Source organism: Molossus molossus, unplaced genomic scaffold (assembly GCF_014108415.1).
Source record: "Molossus molossus isolate mMolMol1 unplaced genomic scaffold, mMolMol1.p scaffold_m16_p_1, whole genome shotgun sequence".
Taxonomy (NCBI): domain Eukaryota; kingdom Metazoa; phylum Chordata; class Mammalia; order Chiroptera; family Molossidae; genus Molossus; species Molossus molossus.
Window position 1 is genome coordinate 63,655,094 of NW_023425344.1, and position 19,401 is coordinate 63,674,494.

At 46.7% G+C, this 19,401-nt stretch overlaps 1 protein-coding gene across 1 annotated transcript in view; it reads right to left on the minus strand.

Annotated features, from left to right (window-relative positions):
* Window positions 1–1,247: 1,247 nt before the first annotated feature.
* WDFY3 (WD repeat and FYVE domain containing 3) overlaps window positions 1,248–19,401 on the minus strand; it is a 251,523-nt gene continuing 233,369 nt past the window's right edge. The window contains exons 58-67 of the mRNA XM_036256644.1: window positions 17,829–17,976; window positions 16,355–16,509; window positions 15,342–15,500; window positions 13,069–13,248; window positions 10,266–10,448; window positions 9,207–9,303; window positions 6,565–6,888; window positions 5,892–6,003; window positions 5,335–5,532; window positions 1,248–3,286 (exon numbers count right to left, since the gene is read on the minus strand). Of these exons, the coding sequence (XP_036112537.1) occupies window positions 3,163–3,286; window positions 5,335–5,532; window positions 5,892–6,003; window positions 6,565–6,888; window positions 9,207–9,303; window positions 10,266–10,448; window positions 13,069–13,248; window positions 15,342–15,500; window positions 16,355–16,509; window positions 17,829–17,976 (1,680 nt within the window). The 3' untranslated portion in view covers window positions 1,248–3,162. The remainder of the gene's footprint in view (window positions 3,287–5,334; window positions 5,533–5,891; window positions 6,004–6,564; window positions 6,889–9,206; window positions 9,304–10,265; window positions 10,449–13,068; window positions 13,249–15,341; window positions 15,501–16,354; window positions 16,510–17,828; window positions 17,977–19,401) is intronic.

Consider the following 19,401-nt stretch of genomic DNA (forward strand, 5'->3'; position numbering starts at 1 on the left):
GCATTTAATCATGTATTGTAATTGTGTTACTCTACCTTTTTGCATCAGAGACAGATATACAGTGAACATTCAGTTATCACAGATTGCACACTAGATAGTAATTCTTCAGGCCTTTTACATAACCACCAAAGAACAGGTATTGGATTCTGCAATATAGTACAAAAGTCCACAATCAATCCAGTCTTAGCCAGTATCTTCAATTTACTTCTGTTGCTGTACAAATAATTGGCCATTTCTAGGGCTTACAAGTTAATAACAGGACAAAAAAATATACATTGCACTGACACAAAAAGTCAGCCGTGTTAATAGTCATGCAACAAGTAACCAAACTTGCTGAAATTAAAAATACTTTCTAAAAACAGTTTTAACGGCATAAATATTTTATACACAGTTCATTTAACAAAACAAAATGTATTTAAATGATACAAAGCAAAAATAAGTTTCTACCAACTTTATACATAAGAAAGTGCAAAATAACTTATCTCGCGTGTTTCGCTCTCACCCAGTCGGACAGCTGCTACGGGCAGCCATTCTCCTCTTCCAAAGCATGACATCACGGTAGCACACTCCACACACGTTAGAACACATGGAGGAATACATGGCTAGATGGATGGACGGGTGAACAAATGAACTACAAAGATCAGGCAGGAGGCCGGTGAGGTACTCTCAGAGAATGAATCAGACCACACAAATGTGGATGTGCAGACTGAGAATATATGTTGGTAAACAAATTTACATGGAACACAGAAAGACATTCAGGAGACAATTAGTTCATGTAGGTGAGTGTACTTGTATGTGTGAGTTGTGACTTCTGCATTAGAAACAAACAAACAAACAAACAAACGAAACCCCACTGAACGGAACGGTTGCCCACAGCACCAGCTGCCAGAGGAAATACTATCGTGAGGGTTTTGGTTTCCACCTTCTGGTCATGGAAGTTGTGTCGGAAAGTTTAAAAGTGTTCATCCCATATAACTTCATATTACAAAAAGGAATAACCTTTAGTAACTACATACACACATTCATATATTCAAGTCTTTAAAGAACACTTCTGCCACTGGGTTTGGGGTAAACATGGTTCATGGACGCAAGGACGCTTCTTTAAAAAGTGTAGAATAACACTGCTACAACTCATCGGGGGGCTGGGGAGCGCGGGCCCGCGCCCGCAGCACAGGTCCCGCAGGTGTCGAACGTCCGGTATCATCCATTAGAACTGAAGTAAGATGGGGGGGCGGGGGGGGAGTAAGACACAGAAAGGAAAACAGAACACAACTCTTCTTCAAGTTAAAGTATTAATGCCAATAATCTTTTTATTAACAAGTATATTTGAACTTTTCGAAATGGAAGTGTTTTAATCAATTTTGATATGTGATCATAAATAGACTAGGCTCAGACCTAGGTAAATCAAGGTTTAAATTTAGTGAGCATAAGGCACTCAAGTGGCCTTCATATTTTCTCTTGGAGACCTAGTTATCAGGAAGAACAAATTTGTTCTTAAGCTGGATTCAGCCCATTCGGTACGAGATTACTGTTGTAGCAATGCCTATTTTCTGAATGCATGTGTATATATGTGCATTTTAGTGCGTAAGTGTGCCTGTCACCAGGGCCTGAAGATGAAGGGTCAAGAAAGCCAAAGCCACTGTCTTTTGTACGGTACCTCCATGGGGGTGTGAAGGCCTGTCCTTCCTTCCTTGGGCCATAAATGATTCTACAGTTTTCAAATCACCGGGCTTTTAGAATTGTTCATAATATTATCACTAAATATCTGAAAATGTTAAAATCTAGATTAATTGTTTCATTTGTTTTATATATATATACATATATATGTACATAACACACGTTTAAAAAAATCCCACCACCAAAGCCATTTTTCTGTAAACTAAACTTATCTCTTAGCCCCTACCAGCTTTAGTCTCCCTGGATTTGTGTGTTCTGTTACCAACTAGTAGAACAAATTAAATAACTAAATATTAAAATACTGTAATTATATTCATAGCAAAAACAAAAAAATAGACATTGATACAGTATAAATCTCACTGTTTTCAGGTAGATGGCATTAAATGGTAAGGTTAATTATAAGCAGTTCTGACATGATCCAGTTTTACAACAAGGTTTATATGTTAATTCTGTACACCTTTTTTTTTTTTTTTTTTTTACCCTTTTTGAAAATAAGCTATAGTAGAACTTTTGGTGTCACCAAAGACACATACTTAACTATGTTCTATGCAAGAGAAGCTAATTCGGGTTACATGCAGTTATATTTCCACCAGCTGGGCTGTTTCCTGCACGGCTCTCCTGGCAGCTCTGCGCGGTGCTGAGGAGGTGTGCTGTGACCAAACGGCAATCCAAACCGAAGTCTACAAGGGGCCCTGTGGTATCAGAACAACACTGAGGTGGTGTGTAGCCCGGTGCACGATGCCCCGATATTTCCAGGGTATTTTACAGCCAGGCTCATATTCTCCCACACTGTTTCCTAAAGAAAGCCCACATTATTTTGGTTACTAGCCTAGTTTGAGTGAAGATACTGTGGGCAACTTGAAAGAAAACATCGGGCACACAGGCTGGGTTTGAAAGGAGGGTGGGTGCAGACCACAGATAATATCTTTGAGGATTTAAAAAAACATTTATAATTAATTGGTGAGATGTCAGACAAACCATAAGAAGTTCATTGAGTTAGTGGTTTAGTTTGATGTCTGATGTTACAGGCAGTGAAGTCCTTATTTAGAAAAAAGGCCTTTATACCTATTTACAATATACAGTTACTTGCAAAGAAGTCAGATTTACAACCATTTTCTAAAAGCCTTTTTTGTTGTTGTTGGTTTTTCCAAATAAGGATGAGTAGCTCTACAAAAATGAGACACAAAAAAAGACGGTGACAGGTGAGGATTTTCTCTTGGAGACAGCTACTGTTAACAGGGAGAATCGGATGTGGACAATGTTGCTCCTAGGGACCACCTCCTATTCCTCTTGTGCTGTTCACCGAACAGTGTCTGCCCCATCACTGTCCTCTACACCCGTTTATCCAATGATCCCTTTGACTTCAATACTCCAAACATGTGGTATGAAGAGATGTGTAAACGGAGGCTGTTCCGATGCCTTTCGGAGCTGACAGGGCGGGAAGGGGGTCTGCAGACCATGGTCTCCAGCCAGCGTGGTGCATCTTCAACAATTCCGAGGCCCATCTTCTGAACCCCTCTCATGCTGTAAGTTGTAGTAACAGTTCTGACAAACACGCACCGGGGATGAGATTTTCAAGCGTTTGATTTCTGACTGAAACCGACTGCACCTAAAGGAGAGGCAAAATCAGTTAGTTACAGGTCCTCGCCATGACTGGTCGCTGGGTGGAGAACACGCACTGGGGAGTCAGAGGAAAGTTGCAGCATAATGCCGACATCACATGATGCCAGGGGAGTGCCAGAGACTGCACTGGTTTGTGTCGTGCTTGACCAAGGACCAAAAGGAATGTGTATTGTTTGATTCAGTCTATGAAGAAAAGGAATATTAAATCAAAGCAAGCTATTTATTTGACTGAAGAGAATTAATAAAAAGTTAAGATTCCCTGGGACGAAGCCGAGGTGTGTGACGGCGATGCGGCCCTCCTGCTGTGCAGGGCTGCTTCGTGCGCCCTGTGAACTCAGAAGTACGCCAGCATTGTTACTTGGAGCTCAACCTTTTCTCTTGCAGAAAACTCATTACCCATTTTAAAAGACACTCTGGTCACTATCAAGTTCCTCTGGGCTTTCAAACACATGGTTTGATTAAGGCCTCGCTTGTTTTTTAAACAAATAAATAGTCTGGCTTTTCTGTTTGGTCCAAATGTTTTCATTTTCTGTTTATTTTGACAGAATTCCTTGAAGTACACTATACTTAAGAGATGTTTGAATTCTGCCCTGGCTGGTGTGGCCCAGTGGTTTGAGAGTTGACCTGCGGACCAAAGGGTCACAGGTTCAATTCCTGGTCAAGGGCATGTATCTCAGTTGCAGGTTTGATCCCTAGCCCCAGTCGGGGTCATGTGGGAGACAACCAATTGATGTGTCTCTTTCACACTGATGGTTCTGTTTCCCTCTCCCCCCCACCCCACTCTGTCTGAAAAATTCAATGGAAAGATATCCTCTGGTGAGGATTGGGGGAAAAAAAAAAAAGATAAAAAGAGATGTTCAAATTCTTTAAAAAGTATTTCTATTCCTGGAATAAAGCAGGATATGACCCTGGACATTTGGCTTCTCACAGGGTTAAAATAGAGAATTGTATTTCCTCCATTCATCTACCAGTAGTGTCCAGGGAATCGATGTGCCACCAGCTAAGGGGTTTAAAGGACTGTTATAGACTTTGAGGAGACCCCCAGGGGTGCTGACGAGCTCTCTCAGCAACTGAGGGGCACGAAGTCAAGGGTGGGGCTGCGCCTCCCGACAGGCCTGCCTTCGGCGCCAGCTGTCAAAAATCAGTCACCACTTGGTCGGTTTCCCATAAAGGCTCCATCCAGTAGATGGACAGCAATAGCTGATTTAAAGAATGACCTACATGGAAATAGTGTTTGGAGCTGAACTACGAAGAACAGATGTGGCCGGTGCACGTGCAGAGGCGCTGGCTGCAGAGCCGCAGCCCAGTCCTCGCCGCGTCCTGGGACTCAGAGGGGTGGCTGGCAGGACATTCTGGCCACCTTGTCTGAATCACACTTCCCAAAGAAAAGCTTAAGACATTAAGCTGAGGAAAATGATTCATCATAATAATACGATATGCTGGACATCTATACAGAGACTGCATGTGGTACTTCACAAAACTCATGTACATGATTTCCTGGAATCCTGGGAACACCTCTGGAAGAAAGGGGCAGGCATCCACATTTCAGATGCAGCAACGGGAGCTCAGGGAACTCGCCCGAGGTGACGTGATGGACAAGGCCAGGGTGCCCCTGGTCAGCACAACCCAGAGTCCACCCGCTTCCCACAGGCCAACGCCTCCAGTAACTGACCAAAAACAACGACAGGTCTTTTCTGCGAGAGCATCTCTACGGCAAGCTACAGAAGGTATGTCTGCTGTATTTGTGCGAAACTGAAAACGCACACAACAATAACACCGCATTGTTTTGGAGGCAACACGGAGAAGAGGGTGTGACTGGCAAGAGTGAAGAGAGAATTTAAAACGCATCTGTAATGTTTTATATAAAAATACGATGGAAGATGAGCGCCTTCCCATTCTGTGTCATGGGTGATCGGGCACTGCGGGGATTATTCCTGTATTTTTCAGTATGACGGGTCTCTCACACCGGTCCCCAGAGGACAAAGCGCAGGGGACCGGTCCAGGCCCGGCGCGCAGTGGCCAGGGGCGGCTTACTTCTGGCAGAAGAGCTGGCCGCAGCTCCGGCAGTGGTGCCGTCTCTCTGTGAGCGAGAACCGCACGGCGCAGCCCGAGCAGCTGTCCCCGCCTTCGTCCTTCACCCAGTGGTCGGCGGCGCAGCGGCCTGGCTGGTCACTCACAGACCAGCTGAACACGCGGCCTCGGCTGTCCCCGACCAGGATCCTGCTGTGATCCCTGCGGGAGACACAAGGGGGCGCTCAGCACCGCCTCCGCACGGCCGCGCCAGGGCTCTGCGGGCCTCCGGCCTCATTTTCAGTGGGGGTGCTGTCGGGGTGGGGGTCACGCGCAGGAAGAGGCCACAAGGGAACTGGGCCCAAATTTACACTTCCATCTCAATTCGCTGTGGCTCAGACCTTGCCGTATCTTTGAGGTACAGAGAAGGCAAAGTTGTTTTTTGTTTAATTCTGAAGTAAAATCTACAAACTTCCAGGTTTCTTCTTCTGATCTGTCTTTTTGAGCCACGTAAGACCCTGACATCTGTTCCCCCGGGAGCGGCCTGGAGTACCGGGGGCTCACGGAGGGCTCCCACTCACTTGGAGACGCCCAGAGCGGTGATCTCTGCGGGGTGCGCGTTGTCCTTCCGATCGAAGGCCGTGTGCATGGTCAGCTTACTCCTGAACACCAGCTGCCGCTCCCACCGGTGCCCTGGAGCGGGAGACACACACACTGAAGGGGGGGAGGCCAAGGTCTGGTGGTGTAACCCAACATGGGGCTCTCAGAAGTTAGGGTGTTCCGGTTCCCAGAGCTGCCGCCTCGGCCGAAGGCACAGCAGTCAGCTTAGCACTGACCCGGGCCAGGTGACAGAACAACTCACTCGCAAAGAAGAACATAGAGAGGGGAAAATCTTCCATGTAAGATAACGTCTCCAATTGAGGACCTTGCTGCTATCTTTGTCAAAGGCAAAGTTACTTGTGAATACAGCTTTATTTGTCTATAATCAATAATGTGCCTATTTGCAAAAGCTTCCAAGATTTGTGAATAAAATTTTTGCTTTGAGGCACTGTTCTTTGAAAAACCCTGACCATACTGCAACATCATTGTGAGACATAATCTCTAAATCCACCTTCCATAAGAAGATATTTCAGAGGCCTTCTCTGTGGGTGGCCCAGGTCACAGCCAGGCTCAGGGACAGCTAGAGCCCAAGGCCTCATCACCATCCCTCCCACCTCCCACAGAGCCCGAAACAGACACCTGACTTCAAATTACCAGGTTTCAATCTGCTGTAATTCCGCACTTCAATGGGATTGGGGTGAGGGTGGTTAAGGGGACCTTGCAAATGGGCTCTGGTCTGGCCCTCTGAATAGTTGACGAAGATGAAGCCATCCTTCTCATCCAGACTGAGCTGGTCAGACCAGCGCCTGGAGTCATCAGAGCCACTGTCAGTGCACCAGCTGGCTGTGGCCCTGCAGGAGGCTGCCCGGGGCCTGTGGCCGGTGCTGCTGGGCTGGCTGGGCGTGTCCTTGGGGTCCTGGCTGATGCTCTGCTCATCGGCTTCCGAATCGCTGCTGTCCTCATCCTGGGCTTCCTGTCCTGGGTGATGCATTAGGAGAATCAGAGAACATGTATATGTTACGGTTAGACCTAATGTGGTCCCCTGGTATTGTTCCTATATCAGTTAAAACACAATAGACATAGTATTTTATTGCCAGAATTTTCAGTTAGATTATATATAGCAAAAGAAAAACCCCAGCAGATTTTCTGAGTTCAAAGAACGTTTTGGGCAAAACATTTATTCTTTCACAATCTGACCAAAACCTCTGCAAATTTCTCATTATCTGCCTCTCACTCGCAACCACAGTTGGGCTGGGTGGTGCCAGCCCACCGCCCTGCGGCCCGGCTCCCCACGGCTCCCTGTGCGCACGCTGTGGGCTCTGCCGAGAGCTAGCTATCTTCTCAGTCTCTGTGTGCTTCAAGGAATGGCTTAAACATTTCTGTAAAATCTTACCCAGCTCCTGCAGCAGAAATTCTCTCTCTAGTGGACTCAAACCTCAACACTTGTATACCTCTCATGTACTTGTACTTCTCACCCCAAACACAGTGCCTTCCATATCAACATAAATGACAACACAGATGAATCACTGAAGAAAGCTTCAACTTAGGATTTTGGTTTTTTCCTCTTTCCGTTGTTATTTTGCATTTTCTTACCTCAGCTCCCTCCTCCCTTGCAATAATGTCTACTGGAGGAACATTTATGAAAACGAACGCGTATAACTGGAAAAAAGAGAGCAAGAACAGCACGCAAGCACCAACTCTCCACACAAGTATCTCCTAGCAAGACAAAGACTTCATTTGCCTCCCTCTGCTCGCTAACTCTAGTAGTCTAGTTGGCTAATTTGAAGGGATTTTTTTTCACCCCAATGGTTTACGATTATGAGCTTTAAGGTCTTCCAACAAGCTGTCTGAGAAACAGTTTTGATTTCCAGGGAACCACTGGCTTGTCTTCCCTTTCACCCGGACAACTGCCCTCAACTTTCAACTTCCACTGTCCGAGGTCAGCCCTTCCTGTAGGCTGCTCTCTGCCAAACGCTGTCTACAACGTGAATACATGGGGAGAAGAAGACCTACACCTGTGTCTCCTCCCTGCATTTGACCTCATTTTCTATCTCACGTATTCATCTCGTCTTCCACTTGACTCACTTACAAGCTTTGTTAAAGGAAGGGAAAGTGACCCACTCTCAATGGACTTAGTCCAATGTCTGGCACACAAATGAATGTTTATGTCCCCAAACACTCAGCTGACTTTTTCAGCGGAGCTACAGTTGACCACGTAGAAATTCACATGCATTAAAGTAATGAAAGCAATAACATGCCCTGTACATCAGATCATTTCTGTTTTCTGGCAAACAAAGTAAAAACTACTTTCAGCTTACAAAGTGCCTTTTTGATAATAAGCCTTTCCCTTTAGTAACACCCTCATATTGTCAAACTCACAGTGAATTCCCAGTGCACAAAAAATTAACCACAGAGAAACAATCAAAAGGTCAAACTTAAAACCCTTTCCAGGAAGACTCTTGCAAAGGACATTAGCGACCCAATGCAGATCTCAGCCTGGTGGTTTTTGGTTTTGTTAATCCTCTCCTGAGGTTATTTTCCCACTGATTTTTAAATAGAATGGAAGGGAGAGAGAGAGAGAAACATTGGTGTAAGAGAGACACACTGATGTGAGAAAGAAATTGATTGGTTACCTCCCGCACAACCCAGAGCGGGGCGGGGATCAAACCTACAACCCAGTTACATGTCCTTGACTGGGAATTGAACCCATGACCCTTTGGTCTGCAGGCCGATGCTCTAAATGCTGAACCAAACCAGTCAGAGCTCGGCCTGGTTTATGGCCAACCATTCTTAATAGAAATCAGGTATCTGTATAGTTCACTGGGAAATTCTGAAGTGCTTCATAAATAACAGATAAAAGCTTCAGTTTGAATGAATGCCCTTCCTGAGTAGGCCCAGAGTGGGGACATGGTTTACAAACACGATGCCACCCTGTCATCCACACAGACCTGCCAAGTGATGGGCAGGAAGGATGCGGGACCGAGGTGCGGGCTGTCTGACTGGTCCGACACGGTGGCCTCCAGATCCTGCTTCGTGCTTTCAGAACCCAGAGCCCAAGCCTGTGGTACTCAAAGAAGCTAGTGACTGTGTTTACAGTGGGACACGGAGCCTGACTCCAAGGTGCCAGCCACACCGGTGCCGCCCAGGGAACGAGAGAAAGCCCTGCGCGCCCGCGGCTGCTTCACGCAGCAGGTGGTGGCCATGCTCCCGCGGCAATGCCCCACCGACCTCAGGCTCTTTACACTATTTGATGTAAGTTTATACATGATGACTTCTGTTTAGAAAGTATTCAATACCTATTTGTGCTTCCGGACAGTCTTCCTGCATTTCCAGGGCTTCAACAGGCTCAGGAGCTGGTGTTTCAGGGACTTGCAAAAATTCCATTCTCCAAAACTGAATTTAAACAATGTACATGTTACTGCATGAAGATGGGGTCTCGGGTTAAAGAGGTTACTTAATTTCTATTATTGTGTATAATTAAATTTCCCTGTATCTTGAGAAATTGGTTGAGGAGATGCTAAAGGGGTGTTTCATGGAGGAAGGAGAAAGGACTGTGGTCAAGAAAGTTTGAAAAACATGGTTAAACTAAGTACACTGTCCTGTGTCCTACAAAAACATCGGAGAGCCTCACTTAGACTAATGTGTACTCTGGATCTCCAAGGCATTCAGGAGCGGGATCCCCACTGTGTTCGGCAGGCGTCCCAGGTAAAGGGACCTCTCTGCAGAGAGCGGCTCGGGGCGCCTGCTGGCGCAGGTGCAGGTGCGGTGTGGGAGTGGCTGAGACAGCCTCCCTGGGGCTCAGCTGACGACAAACAGGCAGCAGTCGGCTGCTAGGCCTTCACAGCAATTAAAGGCAAGAAGCCCAAAGAAAATCTCCTGAGAGGAAAGTAAACAACACTGCAACAGGCTGCAGCAGTCCACACGGTGCGTCCTGTTTTCTGTAGGGCCCGACAGAGACGGCCAAGAGAAGGGCAGACCACGCGGAGTCCGGGGTCACCCAGGACTGAAGACCTTCCCTAGCTCTCGGACTCCGCAGGGCAGGCCGTCCCCGTTTTCCCCAAGGGCCAGTGTGACAGTTTCTATTTCTCGCACGCCGGGGTGACACGGAAACATTTAGTGACCGACGATCACACTGTCGGGTGGGTCAGTGCACTAACCGAGGTATGTACGGGGAAGCAAAGAGGGGGTCCTGATGTGCCCCGTGGAGAACTCAATGGCCCAGGTGTGTCTGCCTCTGGTGAGGGCCTGACGAACAGCGTCACAGCCCGTCCAGGTGTCTTTCAGTGGCAGGGCCTCACCAGCTCCAGCTAACCCAGGGCGGTGGGCCCCCGAACTTTCCCTCACGGCCGACTTACCCGGACCACGCCGTCCGAGTGCCCCGTGACTATGACGTTCTGGGTGTCCCACTCGTTCATCTCGGACACGCAGCAGCACATGATGTGCTGGCTCCTGCCCGTGAACGTGTTCACGCTCACGACGGGGTTCCCGTTGATGCTCCACACGTGGATGTGCGTGCCGGCGCAGGACACGATGTCCCCCTGGAAGGCAAAGGGACACTCCGCACTCACCACCAGCCCTGCTTCGGAAGCACACCAAACCCCTGGCCTGGCTCTAAATACACCTTCCGGGCCTTTGACGAAGACTGGGTAATTTCTGAGGAAGCGGAATTTAGCGCTTCCTGACTTAAAAAGTACCTGAACAGAGGCCTCTTTAAGAATCCAGGGCCGAGCGAACACCGCAGCCACGGGGGTCTCAGAAGGCGGCAGCGCAGGGCTGCCGGGCTGTTTACCCAGCACAGGGCTGAGTAAGCTTCCACTCCAGGCGCTGGGGGCGAGCTCCTTCCCCCACTATTTGGACCTTTCTTTTACAGGCGAGAATCCACCCTCACTTAGTTCTACTGAATGAGTTCAGTCATGAAAACCAAAGGGTCAAAGGGAAATCCTCAGTCCAGAAGACATCTTGGTAACCATGTAACGTCCTATTTCAAAATTTGTATTCACCGTAGGGTGGGAGAATGAGACAACAAAAAAGGATGAAAACTGGTATATAAGTCACTTGGAAAACCGAATAAACCCTAGGACTCCCAGAGCAGATGATTCATGTTTTCATGAGTTCCAAACACAGAAAAGAACAGGTTTCTCCCTCAGATTCTACCAGGCTGCTCTCCACCTGGTGAGCACACAGCCCACGACCGCTGAGGGAATTCAGACGCTCCCTGACGCACCCACGACAGTCACTAGTCACTGGGGGGACCTTCAGACATTCGTGGCCACCGTGCAGTTAGCTGGTACAGCCCTGCTTTGGAGAGGATGACAGGGAAGCGTAAAAACTTAAGTAACTTGCTCACTGTCACAGAGCGAAGACTGAACCCAGCCCTCTGCCTCTCTTACCCCTCGGACAGCCTGGCTGTCAGGGTGCTCGTGCCGAATTTAGAGCCTGCTGCCGTTCTCCCTCCTTCTCGTCTTCTTTCTGCTCTCTTCTACTATGATGGCAAGAACCAAACCCAAACCCAGAGAGAATGCTCAGCAAAGCACTGCTGTGCCCGCCACCGAATCACCTCTGGCGGGGTGCGTGCAGCTGCGCTTTCCGGGCGGTGCCCGCCTCTGCAGGAGTGAGGGGCAGCCTCTCCATCCCGCACTAGGAGACTCCCCGGACCCGGGACCCAGTTACAGTGCTTAGGGCCAGTCCTGGGTAACGAGGGCTGAACAGTACGAGGAGGACTTGAAGGGCAGCAGCAAGGTAGCTTAGGCCCCAAGTGTAGACTGAAGCAAACCAGACGTAATATGGGCTGCAAAAATATAACACCAACAGAAATCTTTTCATGAGTTTCTTTTTCCCCTGTGAGTTAAGAGGTTACAAAAGCATCTTACCAGAATAAAGTCAAACACTTTTCCATAGCGTTTGCAGCAACTAATGCAATCCAATGGGCGTATACTGGGTTCAAATAACTACTGACTACAAACAAAATTCTCAGTATTTAAGTGAAGAACGACCCCAAACAAGGTGCTCAAAACAGTGTCGTCAGGCGTCTGGCCCAGAGCAGCGCTGCTAGGCCAGTGCAGTTTTGGGCTCTGACGTGTTGGTACAACTCGTCGGTACAGACGTTGACAGGACCAGACCTAGGAGATCTTCTGAAAATATCTTAAACCTTCCCAATACACCAACACACAAATTTGACTCTACCCCTGCACACACCTCACCTGCTGCCAACTCTGACTCCTCTTACTGCTATCAGACACTGTAAGCTCCCTCACTAGAACTGAATTGGTATCTTTTTCCTTTTTCTTTGAATGACTGCAAGGTATGTGACTGAAAGCATCTTACTTAGCATCTTCTGCTAGAAATGGAAGATGCAGCTTCACTCAAAAGGAAAGCTCTCTGTGTGGGTGAGGGCACGACGTGGCTAGGACTACGCTGTCACGCAGGATGATGCTGAGGAGGGGCTAGCGGTGGGCTGGGACTGGGTAGGTACAGCTCAGAAGTGTTGAGGCTGGGGGAGTTCTGGCTGGTTTGCAAGACTGCTGTGCATATGTGGGCATATGGATGTGACAATCTGTCCCTTGGACACAGAGGCCTCAGCCTTTGCAAACCTCCCCCTAGATCCCCTGCTTATCAACACATCTTAGTGACAGTGACTCTCTCCCCTTGTCCCACCTCAGGTGGGCCTGGTCTACATGGGGGCTCCTAGGCCAGTGCATTTATTTTATCCCAACTCATTTCATTTGTCTGTATAATTCCTTTGATAACGTTGAGGTCTGTTTTAAAAACAGTTCTACAATAACTCTTCTCTTGTTTGGGTCCACAAATGCTACTTTTTTTTCACTGTACATAATAAGTAAATAATTTGAACACATTTCACAAAAATCTCAACACAATTTAACATGCTGAAAAAATCTTACAAATTCCCTGTTTTGAAAACTACCTATTCTAGAATGTTTTGCTTTGAGTCAGTCTTGCTCTTTTAAAGTATGCAGCAGTGAATGAATTTTAAGACAACATTGCTGAGTTACAAACTTGAACATCCATTTGCTTTTGCAAACAACACATAAATCAAGGAAATGAGTCCTTATCAACTGAGAAAACAGTCATCTTTCGTTTACGTTGGCTAGACCTGCTTGTTTTCCCAAACATAGACCAAGAGGACAATTTACTACTTACTGTTAATTCATTGATACAAAGAGCAGAAACCGGAGCTCGATGGCCTCGGAGCTGGGTTAGAAATGACAACTTATTCAGATCCCAAATGATGCAGGTCCGGTCACGGGACCCACTGACGATTATGTGATAGGCTAACGACGCTGTGGCACAGGTGACAGTATCGGTGTGGCCCAGTAAGGCCTACAAAGAGAACAAGAAACCCAGCTGATTACAGTGATGGAGCTTGGAGGGGACAGCAGATCCCGGACGCACCAGGAAATGACGGCACATGAGCTGGGGGAGTGCCTGGGCGCGCATGTGGGAAGTCTTGGTGCCGCTCTCGCCCAGTGTCCCTGCCGCACCCACAGGGGCAGGGAGCGCTCTGGGGGCTCTGCAGGCCCTATGCTCCATTTTCACACGACTTCTCTCCTGGACTTGGGGCAGCTCGTAGAGGAAAGACGGAGTGGCAACTATGACCCAGTGTGGGTTTTTTCCTACATGTCTATGTGGAGACTATCGATGATAGCCCCCAGAACACAGAATTTCAACTCCGAATCTGTCCTTTCATGCCCTCGATTCCTGTTAAGTCCACTGTAAGGAACTACAACTGGGTGGATTTAAAAACAAATGCACTAAGTGTGAGAACTGCAGAGCTGGTACAGGGTCCTGGGAAGATAAGGGAAAGGTGGTTCTTATGTCTGTGAGCTCCTGCCACTGAGCTGGGGGCCCCAGGACATCTGCACAGGAGGGATTCCTCTCAGGCCAGACGCAGAGCAAGAACTTTCCTCTTCTGCTGGAACATAAGAGAAACAGGATCCGCGAAGATGGCAACGTGGGAAAATAAGTATTCTGAAGAAAATACTGTTTGGAGTTCCTAAAAGCAATCTGAATCTAGCATATAAGTAATGAAACGGTTTAAATGTTGGCCATACAGAAATCCTTATTGTACGCCCCGAAGTGCTTTCACTGAGGCACAGTAGCTACAAAGCCCATTTTCTTTCTTTTTAAAAAATAAATCAGTATATATATTTTTAATTAACATTTTTTTTTCTTTATTGATTACAGACAGTGAGGAAAGGAGAGAGAGAGACAGAGACATCGATGAGAGAGAACATCGATTGGCCACCTCCTGCATGCCCTCCACTGGGGACTGGGCCCACAACCTGGGCCTGGGCCCTGACCGGGAACTGGTGACCTCTTGGTGCATGGGTCGACACTCAACCACTGAGCCACACCAGACCGGCAAAGCCCATTTTCTAAATTGAGAAATTGTGAGCAGGAGTTTAGATCAGCAAACCACACGGTCTACGCTGCGTCTATCTGCTCATGTCACGACGGTATCTCTTCCCATCGCTTCCCTTAGCACCAGGGCAGCTCCTGGCCTGAGCAGATGGCTGTCTGAATGTAAGCACAAGGGGTTCAGTTCTTACCACAGATATTTTGTTTGAATTTGGCTTTAAAATAAGCTTTGGAGTCACACAGAACAGAATTCACCTCCTGGCTTTACCACCAAGTGCGCCTTGGCCGTATGTCTCTAAGCCATGTGTTTTTTTTCCCCCAGGTGTAATTAGAGCTAATATGTAACTACCTTGTAGAATTGTGAGGACTGAAGTTTTACATTTTTTAAACATTCAGCACAGTTCCCTAAACACAGTAGGTACTCAATAAATGGAATATACTATTACACTAATTTTCAAATTTGTATCATGAAAAATACTTAGATGTATACTCCACTAAAAAAAAAACAAAAAAACCTGTGTGATAAATTCACTCACACATCAAATACTAAAAGATGATCCTAATCATAAAAGTATTCTTGCTTTAAGTAAAAATTTACAATAGAGTCAGTATATATAAGAAGTGACCAAAACACTTGGTAATAATATCACCGATGTTTCTGCTGAACACATTCAGGGTTTGTTCTGTCTTCAAGGATATGATACATGAGGAAAGAGGAAGACAAAGGAATCAACAATCTAATGCTCCAGTGAATGAAAACTGCCCAGGAAGGAAATTAATATTGAATCAATAGCATTCATGTAATCTGGTTTGTAAAAATTCAGTTTACATATAACTTTTGAGAAACATTTATATTACTTAAGTATATTTGAAACTATATTAGCTAAAGACAACTTGCTCCAGATTTTTTAAAAAAGACCAGCTTAGATCATTTTTAGGAATAGTATCTACTGATTTCCTTTCCTTTCTAGTCCCGTTTCTAGCAAAGGAACATCTAGTTTTTAGTGCATGTAGAGTGCAGGGAGTGGAGAGGGGTACCTCCACCTGTCTGTCACCTGTTTGAGAGTGAGGGTCTTCGCCTTCTCCTTGGAGGTGCCCGTCTCCCACACACACACGGCTGTGCTCGTTCCGCCCGTGATGACCAGCTTGGGGTTGGGGCAGATTGCACAGAGAATCTGGCCCCACTCAGACAAACACTCATAAACAGTCACTGCCTATAAAATAAAACAGATGTGAGACAACACGTCAACAAGTACCACAGTCTAAAACAGCGAGCAGACGGCGCGAAGGACCAGGACCTCTAGGCGGGCTCCTCGCAGGCACGGGGCTGAGTCCCTCTGGGCTGGGTTCGGGTTAGCCCCTTTCCCACTGAAGCTCTACTCTGAACTACCCTCTGCAGCCTCCTGACTAGAGACGCTGCTCAACACCAGACTGAGGGGTCTCCAGTTTCTCCCGTGCAGTGACGCTGAGACGCTCTGTGAGAGGCGGGGGTGGCCTGGGACAGGCATGTCTTCGCCGTAGCCGGTTAAGACAGGAGAGGAAGGCACAAGTGCCGCCTCCGAGTGTGCGCCGACTTCGTGACAGGGCCGCGCACAGACCACATCCCTGTTGCATTAGGAGGGACTGTCAGAGGGCACACCCAGGGCACCAAAAGGATCACTACACACTGCTCTCAAAATCGTGGCTGATTCTTGGCCGATGGAGAGACAGGCCTCTGTCAGCCATTTAAGAGTACTGAGATGATCAATGGGCCCAACGGTGCCTCCCCAAAAGGAGGCTCTTCTGGTTGGAAGAGATGCTGACTACCTGGCTGGCGAGGACCTCTTGGAGGAATTCTCTGAGTGGGAGGGAAACTGCTAGCCCTTAGAATACAACTTCCTAAAAGAGGCTTGTTCTGTAAGGAACATGACATGTCCACTAGCTCTGTGATCCTGCTCAAAGGCAGACAGCAATCCCTTCCTCTGGCCTTGGAGAACAGCTGACAAGCCCTTGGGGCTCTCCCCACCCCCATTAAGCAGGACAGCCAGCCATGAAAGAGATGAAATGATGAGAAAGAAACGTTGCAAACCTTGTCTGACTCATAGGTTCCCAGCCTGCAGCTGAGGTCTGCGTAGCCCCAAGCGAAAGTTTTGTTCCAGGTTGGCGGGATAAGCACCTTATTCTGTTCTACTGCAAGAATGCCTTTATCTGTACACACTATTTGTCCCACAGGCTCTTTGAGTTCTGTACAAAACAAACCAACACATTACAATAGAAGCAGGGAAATGAACTTCATGATTCTATAGGGGATGGTAAAGTACTCCCAAACATTCATGTAAACCAAGCACACTGACATCCACACTAAGACAACATGACTTTAGAGGCAGAGCTCGGCCTTTCAGTCTCCACAGCCCTGCTGGGTTGGCCCTGACCGTTCTCCAGGCTCCCCTCTAGCCTGGCTGTCTCAGTACCTGGGTTTGGCTCCTCCCATGAGGCCCGCCTTCCCGATCACCAGGTCTGCACAGAGGGATCCGGAGTGCTCCCCACCGTGCTACACACAGACTTTCAACCAGTCTACACCTGCAGCACCTCTGAAGTTACAGCCACCCTCAGACCTCCTGAAGAAGGGCCTGCTGTTCCCTGATCTGCCCCGAACTCTGCTGACCACATCAGTGCTCTCGAACCACTGTTGGGCAGCGACCAGAGCTGGCACACGGTGAAGTCTGCGTACTGAGGCAAATGGCCTAGAGCTGGTGGTCATTCCAATTAACCAGACTTTCAATGTCCAATATTTGGATTTCTTTAGGTGACAACTTCAAGACTGCAAAAACATTTTTTTTTTTAATTCTAAAGTCAAATAATCCACTTGAAAAAGTACTTTTAGATATCTCATAAATGCTTTTAATTGGCATATAAAAATGAGGTCTTCTTACCACTATTTCTAAATGGGCAGAATATGTAAAAATGAAGGTGACAAAGTTTTTCTACATATACAATATAAAAGCTGAGCTACAAGATTTGTTATTTTTGAGTTTTCAATATCTTATCAGGGCAGAGAAACTATTTTGGTTTTGTTTTTTTTTAATGAGAGAGAAAAACATCAATGTAAAAATGGAACATTAATCAGCTGCCTCCAGCACAACCCCACTGGGGGTTGAGCTGGCAACCCGGGCATGTGCCCTGACCAAGAATCCAGTTCTGGTGCATGGGATGATGCCCAACCAACTGAACCACTCTGGCCAGGCCCATTTTGGTTCTTTTTCATGAAAAACCCAACAGGCCAAAACCAAGAAAGTAAAAGAGGAAAATCTGATGAGAATTTGGTGATTTAGCACAAAAAATACAGCATTTCTTCTTTTTTTTTTTTGGTACGTGCCCCTAGTGGGAACCGAAACCGGGACTCTCTGGTCCACAGGCTAACGCTCCAACCGCTGAGCCAAACCAGCCAGGGCAAAAATACAGCACTTATTAATTGTCGAAAAGCAAAGATATTATTACTCCACTAGGTTCACTAAGTAATCCCACAGAATCATGAATCAGCAGTTTATTTCCCATCACCTTACCTTTTACAGGTGTTAGAGAAGGCCTCAGGTTGTCGAGATGATGGAAAAAGATCTTGTCACTTGTAGATCCTGGGAGGACAGAGATCCCTGCATTGTCTCCGTTGAGTCGACTCCTCACTCGCTTTGGTGGATGAGGTTTCTTAAATAACTGGGATGAGAGAAGATGACGCATTTGATACTGAAAGCTAACATTTGCTAAGCCCTATTGTGTACCAGGTACTATGTTATCACACCGAAGCATCATCATAACAACCAGCAGGTATGGCATCATCACATTTTGAGGAAAGAAATTCAAAGAGGCTCGGAGGCTGCCAGAGGCCTCCCACTCATGGAAGCAGGGACAGGGTGATGGCACCACACAGACACCATCATGGCACAATGGTTTCACTGTAACTTTCCAAAAGTCAATCTACTAGAACTACAGTTGACTGACAACTATTTTCCAATGATGTTTAAAAATTAACCAGTTCTGTACAGCTCAACACCATCCTGTGCTGCTGAGGCAAGCAGACATTCTGATCAATCGGGCTCTTTCTGGCTCCAGTGTGGCCTTTCTCTCTGCGACATCATTCCGGTCTCTCTTAGGTGTTGTTAATTTGCTGCAAGTGTGAACATTATTGCCTTCTTTTTACTTTGTGATGATGTGAAAGAAAAAAGAAAATATCTTTGGCAAGTCTGTTCAGTATTTCTACAGGATTAAAAAGTATTCAGGTATTTTTAAAATTATTATTTTTCAAATACCGTTCATCTTCAAAATAGACATTGAACTATTTCGGTCAGAAAACCGGTATCTGGGGAAGATACTTGGGAAAGCTTGGCTGGAGCAAGGTTGAAGGTGAATACAACACCATCACACTGTGAATGTGACGTTCTGGATTTCCCAGAGAAAAAATGCTATGCATAGAGGAACGTGTACTTTTTGGCTCCCAAACACTTAACATATTGTTCCTATGTTATCTGCATACAGAGGTACAATATTAGAGCCCTGTTACTTTCTATAAAAGTTAGTAATGACACAGGCTCTCAAGTTGTATAAAAAGACCCACACACTTGGAAGCATGTTCATGAATGAACCACTGCTGAATAACTTTTAGGAGGGCCTCAGGACACAGCCAGGCTGGGGTGGAGAGAGTCAGGGGCATGGTGAAGGATATAAGAAAGCTTAGACTTTTCTAGGATTGCGACACTTAACAGTACACTATGGCAGTTACCAGAATGTCCCAGAAATACGTTATTATCCAGACTCTATCTTCCAGAACACTTGCTTCTTATACTGAATGGAACAAAAGTCCTGCAACAGTGAATATATCTTGATATTTTTTGTTCAGAATATTTTTCCCAAAGGGTGTGAGATACGGTTTCAGTGCTTGCAACCCTCAGAAAAAAGGAAAGGCTTAACCAAGAGCCTTCAGCTGTGATTAGTGTTTACCAGGCATTTCGCTTTAAAATGAACCGGTTCCTTCATGGGGGTCAGACTGCACTGGGAACGGTGCAGCTACTGGCTGCTCCTGTCTCCCACAGTTTTTCCATTACAGAGACCAGCCACTGTTCCGTGTTCCCAACTTTCAACCCT